This window comes from Mandrillus leucophaeus, unplaced genomic scaffold, assembly GCF_000951045.1.
Source record: "Mandrillus leucophaeus isolate KB7577 unplaced genomic scaffold, Mleu.le_1.0 Scaffold18, whole genome shotgun sequence".
Lineage (NCBI taxonomy): Eukaryota > Metazoa > Chordata > Mammalia > Primates > Cercopithecidae > Mandrillus > Mandrillus leucophaeus.
Window position 1 is genome coordinate 3,266,741 of NW_012101809.1, and position 6,638 is coordinate 3,273,378.

Consider the following 6,638-nt stretch of genomic DNA (forward strand, 5'->3'; position numbering starts at 1 on the left):
AAAAAAAAAAAAAAAAAAAAAAGGCTCAGAATCACAAGAACTATTTCCAAATAAGACCTGATGAGGACAAGTCTGACAATCCAGAAGACAGTAGCTCTTCTGAAATGAAACTTCTAAAGTAAAATATCACATAGGTTGCAGGCTAAAAATACCAGTAGTTGCTCCAAAGAGGAAGCAAAAGACCATGTAGCTAACTTCCTATACATCCAGACACAAGGGAGTGATGTAATACCCCCATTGAGAATATTTTTTCTCTTTTTCCTTCTATCTATGGGCTCAAGTATTCAAACAGGATTGCCCCTCCTGTCAATTAATACCCTTGACAAACATAGGTCACTTACGGTCACTAAGCAAAGGAGAAGTTTCAGACATAAACTCTTCAGACTTTCAGAACCTTCTGCACAAAGCAATGAATCCAAACTCTCCATCAAGTTCTGAGAAAGAGAACCAATAAGTATTAAACTATACCAGATAACACCACACCTTTGTCTAACTCCGGATTATGTTATACAGGAGTAATGTGAATAACACACAATGAAGCAAACATATCATTTCCTTAGGCCTAGGCCTTACAAGATTAGATAAAGAAAAGGAGAACTTTTTCTCAGGCTGGGGTTGCTAAGAAAGAAAAATAGGAACACTTCAAAATCTAGCTTTAGTGAGAAAAATGCTTTATAACAATTGCACAAGACAGTAAAGAAGTCACTGTTCTACTAAATGAATGAATGTTTGCAGTCTGTCATCCCCATATAAACCTTTAGATTACAATGAAGCAAATAAAAAAAGGGAAACCTAATGGTTAAATAACTGTATATGTTTCTTTTTTTTTTTTTTTTTTTTTTGGAGTCTTGCTCCGTCGTCCAGGCTGGACCATTTCTATGCATACATATCTCTATAATAGAAGTTTATATGTGTTTCCCGCTTTTATTTATTTGTTTCTTTTTTTTTTTTTTTTTTTTGAGACAGAGTTTCACTCTGTGAGCCAGGCTGGAGGCAAGGCATGTTCATAGCACACTGCAACCTCAAACTCCTGGGATCAAGTCATCCACCCACCTCAGCCACCCAAATAGCTAGGACCACAGATGTGCGCCACCACACCCGGGTATTTTTTTTTTCTTTTTCTTTATAGAGACAAGGTCTCACCATGTTGCCCAGGGTGGTCTCAAACTCCTGGGCTTAAGTGATCCACCTGCCTCGGCCTCCCAAACGGTTGGCATTGCAGGTGTGAACCACCATGCCTGGCAAGTTTCATTATTTGGTAAAGAAAGCATAACATTTGATTCAGGCACACTGAATAAATGAAAAAGAAACAGTATCATTACAGGCTATCACTAGCCATATACACTATCCAACAAAGCTAACTTGTGTCCATCGTGGTCTCCACTTGGCAATGCAACTGGAATTTATCACTTGCACTAAAAGCCAGCTGACAGACTCAAACTAATCAAAAGATGAAACCCTTATATACTACGATAAAGGGAAGATGAAAAGAAATATTCTACATTAAACGAGGGAGGAGAATGGATGGAGAATAAGGATTTAAGCGTGCTGGAAGGCCAAGGTAAGCTGCTTCAGTTCAATTCAATAAATATGTGAGCATCTACTCTGTGCTGAATATTGTGCTTTAAAAGAATATAGGAAAATACTAAGACCATGACCCTTGCTCCCAAGGTGCTTTTAGTCTAATGAGAGAGAAAAACAAGCCAACAGTTTATACATAGAGGAATGGAATTTGCTCTAAAGTCACCTATTCCAGGACCCCTTGGGAGTGAGTTATATTTTGAAAATTCAATAGGAATTCGGGAGGAAAGGAATTCCAGACAGGTATTAGCATCATCAAAGACACATAAGGAAAGAAATGGCCCTGGTGTGGGGCTGGAATAAAAGTAGTTTGGTTTTAAGGGAGTATAAAGAATGACGCACAGTGGTGAGATAAAAGACTAGTCAGTGAAACCCTGTCTCTACCAAAAATACAAAAAAAAAATTAGCCAGGCATGGTGGCAGGCGCCTGTAGTCCGAGCTTCTCGGGAGGCTGAGGCAGGAGAATGGCATGAACCCGAGAAGTGGCGGAGCTTGCAGTGAGCGGAGATCGCACCACTGCAGTCCAGCCTGAGCGACAGAGTGAGACTCCGTCTCAAAAAAAAAAAAAAAAAAAAAAAAGACGGGAGAAGTAAATATGGTGCAGATTATGAAAGTTTTATAAGTCTAACTAGGGAGTTTGGTCTTCATCCTGTTAGTGACAGCAGACTAAGGAAGGATTTTAAGCAGGAAAGATGAGTGTAAGATATACACACTAATACCACACAGTTGTGGTGTCAGTGTGGATGATGGATTTAAAGATGGTAAGCTTGAAAGGACAGAGACTAATAAGGACTAATTACCAATTTCCTGAGACAGTTTCCATGTCTTATTTGCCTCTTGTATCCTCAGTGCCTACCACAGTACCTGGCATATAGGGGCCCAACAAATATTTGTCAAAAGAATGAATGGGCCGGGCGCAGTGGCTCACGCCTGTAATCCCAGCACTTTGGGAGGCCAAGGTGGGCAGATCACTTGAGGTCAGGAGTTCGAGACCAGTCTGGCCAACATGGTGAAACCCTGTCTCCACTACAAATACAAAAATTAGCTGGGTGTGGTGGTGATGCCTGTAATCCCAGCTACTGAGGTGGCTGAAGCAAGAGAATCACTTGAACCCGCGACAGAGAGGTTGCAGTGAGTTGGGATTGCACCACTGGACTCCAGCCTAGGTGACAGAGTGAGACTCCGTCTCAAAAAAACAAAAAAGAATGAAGACATCACTGTAATAGTTCTGGTGAGAGAAAGAATAACAGAGATGGTGGGAACAGAAGAAGACAAGTATGAGGAATATGAACTGAGGTAAAATTAGCTGAACTTGGTGATCGTCTGGAAATAAAAGATGAGGGGACTTCTCATCTTTTATCTCCAGATGATCACCAAGTTCAGCTTGGGGCCTGTGAAGACAGCTGCCCCCATTCTGAAAGGGAATGAATGAGGAAGAAGAGATGCAGGAGAAACAGTGAGCTCCATTCTAGATATATCAAGCAAGAAGTACTTATGGGATGTGTCAGTGAGTACATTCAGCAAGTACCTGCAGAGTATACAACTCCGAGATCATGAAAAGAAGTTAAGGCTAAAGACAGAGACTTAGCAGTCACCAACATACAAGCAGTAGTTACAACTATGAGAATGAGGAGCTATCTGGGATTTTACCACGACATATATATGAACTACAAAAGGCCAGAATTTAAAAATACCTCTAAGTATTAAAGCTTTGTATATTCATAATTATATATTAATAACTTTTTTGTAACCTAATCATTATAAGGATTCTCTGGTATACAGATTTATTTTAAATTTAATGAGTGATAGAAGACTGTTCTTCAAAGTTCAAACAACATTTATACAATATAGTGTCCAGGCTGGGCGCGGTGGCTCACGCCTGTAATCCCAGCACTTTGGGAGGCCAAGGCAGGTGGATCACGAGGTCAGGAAATCGAGACCATGCTGGCTAAAATGGTGAAACCCCATCTCTACCAAAAATACAAAAAAATTAGCCAGGCGTGGTGGCGGGCGCCTGTAGTCCCAGCTACTCGGGAGGCTAAGGTAGGAGAATGACATGAACCCAGGAGGCAGAGCTTGCAGTGACCCGAGATTGCGCCACTGCACTCCAGCATGGGCGACGAGCAAGACTCCGTCTCAAAAAAAAAAAAAAAATATATATATATATATAGTGTCCAACACTGCAAATCATATATCTGATAAGGGACATATTCAGAACACGTAAAGAACTCTTATAACTCAACAATAAAAGATACCCCAATCTAGAAATGGGCAAAGGATATGAAAGACATTTCTCCAAAAAAAAGTAAAGACAGACAAAAACAACTGTTGACATAATGTGGAGAAACTTGAACCCTCATACATTGCTAGTGAAATTATAAAACGGAACAGCCACTATGGAAAAATGGTTTGGTAGTTCCTAAAATGTCAAATATAGAGTTATCATGTGACCCAGCAATTCTACACCTAGGTATATGCCCAAGAGAATTTAAAACATATGTGTGGCCTGAGTGCAGTGGGTCATGCTTATAATTTCAGCACTTTGGAAGGCTGAGGCAGGAGGATCACTTGAGGCCAGGAGTTCAAGACCAGCTGGGGCAACACAGCAAGACCTCATCTCACAAATAAATAAGAGCATACATCCATACAGAAACTTATACATGAACGTTCATAGCAGCATTATTCCTAATAGCCAAAATGTTGAAAGGACCCAAATATCTATCAACTGAGGAATGGATAGACAAAATATAGTATCTCCATCCAAAGGAATATTATTAGGCAATAAAAAGGAATGAAATACTGATACATCCTCTAATATGGATGAGCCACAAAAACATTATGTGAAGTAAATGCCAGACTCAAAAGGCCACATATGATATGATTCCATTTATATGAGGTGTCCAGAATAGCTAAACCCATTGAGACATAAAGCAGATTAATGCTTGCCAAGGGTTGAGAAGAGTAGAGAATTGGGAAATGACTGCTAATGGGTACAGGTTTTCTTTCCAGGGTGATGAAAATGTTCTGAAATTAATAGTGATGATAATTGTAGAATTCTGTGAATATACTAAAATCCACTGGATTGTACACTTTATTTATTTTCTTCTTTTTGAGACAGGGTCTTGCTCTGTTGCCCAGGCTGGAGTACAGTGGCATGATCTCGGCTCACTGCAACCTCTACTTCCCAGGTTCAAGCAATCCTACCACTTCAGCCTCCCCCAACTAGCTGGGACTTACAGGCACGTGCCACCATACCCAGCTAATTTCTGTATTTTTTGTAAAGACTAGGTTTTGCCATGTTGCCCACACTATTCTCAAACTCCTGAGCTCAAGCGATTCGCCTGCCCTGGCCTCCCAAAGCACTTGGATTACAGGCATGAGCCATGGCGCCTGGTCAGATTGTACAATATAAAAGGGTGGATGTATCCTATATGAATTTTAAGGCTGTTATTTTAAAAAGATAGTGTCAAACAGCAGAAATAAAAATTCTGATAAAATCAAAGTAATTGTGTTAAATAAGCTTAAAGTTTAGAATTAAAGTTAGCTTTATATGTTAATTTGTTATATTTTATTTAAATTCATAAATGTTCTTAAGAATGTATGATCATATGATGATACAAGTAACAAAATAAACTATTCAGTCTTTATCCTGCAGGGAAAGAATACCTCCATTCAAATTTGAATTGAAAATTTTCCTTTATTCAGACAAAGCAAATCTGTTAAATACAAATAACCAAATGCAAGGCCAAATTCAATCATCTGTGTCTTTCTGAGTCTAAATCTTTGAGTACATTTGTCTGCTGACAGTGTCCATGAACAGCTGTCAGAAGCTACCATCCATAGGCACATCTGCAGCTTATGCCTCACCTTCATGCACAGCTCCGCCTTGTCAAAGCCCATCAGCATGTTGATAATGTCAAACCCAGAGGTAGACTTATTCTTTTGATGGACTCCTCGAATGAGTGCGCACAGGGTCTGCAGAAATGAGACAAAGAATTCTTTCTGGAGAGGAAGTCTCAAAACTAGAAGGACACTGGGTCTGTACACCCACATTGCAGCCTCATCCTTACACAGCTGACACTCAATACATTCAATTTCTCTGAGCTCTGAGCTCCAAAATACGGTCTGAGTTTTTGTGGGGTTTTCTGTTTGATTCGGGTTTTTGTTTTTTTGTTTTTTTTTTTTTTTGAGACAAGGCCTCACTCTTCACCGAGGCTGTAGTGCAGTGGCATAATCACAGATCACTATACCCTTGACCTCCTGGGCTCAGGTGATCCTCCCACCTCAGCCTTCCAAGCAGCTGATATGACAGGTGTACTCCACCACACTCAGTTAATTTTTTTATTTTCTGTAGAGACAGGGTCTCACCACATTGCCCAGACTGGTCTCCAACACCTGGGCTCCAGTGATCCTCCTGCCTCAGCTTCCCAAAGTTCTGGAATTAGAAATGTGAGCCACTGCGCCCAGCCCAGTCTGAGTCTCAACATGTGCAAAATCCAGCAAATAAAAGAGGAACAGCAAATGAGACTATTGTCACCCTCATTTTTTATTTTCTTGTCATCTTGTTTTTAAAAATTATAAGGCAGACTGGGAGGTGATATTCAAAGATTAAAAATAGTTCTTGAGTTCGATCATGGGATTGGTGGAGTTTTCCTTTATTTAAAATTAATTTTGGGGCTGGATGCAGTGGCTCACGCCTGTAATCCCAACACTTTGGGAGGCTGAGGCAAGTGGGTCACCTGAGGTCAGGAGTTCAAGACCAGCCTGGCCAACATGGTGAAACCCAGTCTCTGTTAAAAATACAAAAAATTAGCCAAGTGCGGAGGCACATGCCTGTAATCCCAGCTACTTGGGAGGCTGAGACAGGAGAATTGCTTGAACCCAGGAGACGGATGTTGCAGTGAGCCAAGATCGCTCTATTGCACTCCAGCCTGGGCAACAAGAGTGAAACTCCGTCTTAAAAATAATAATAATAGGCCGGGCGCGGTGGCTCAAGCCTGTAATCCCAGCACTTTGGGAGGCCGAGACGGGAGGATCACGAGGTCAGGAGATCGAGA

The 6,638-nt window shown here is 40.8% G+C and overlaps 1 protein-coding gene across 1 annotated transcript in view; it reads right to left on the reverse strand.

The window, feature by feature from the left end:
- Positions 1-6,638, reverse strand: part of LOC105537776 (chromosome unknown open reading frame, human C10orf76) — a 234,786-nt gene that overhangs the window by 195,023 nt on the left and 33,125 nt on the right. The window contains exons 5-6 of the mRNA XM_011977448.1: positions 5,449-5,556; positions 342-434 (exon numbers count right to left, since the gene is read on the reverse strand). Of these exons, the coding sequence (XP_011832838.1) occupies positions 342-434; positions 5,449-5,556 (201 nt within the window). The remainder of the gene's footprint in view (positions 1-341; positions 435-5,448; positions 5,557-6,638) is intronic.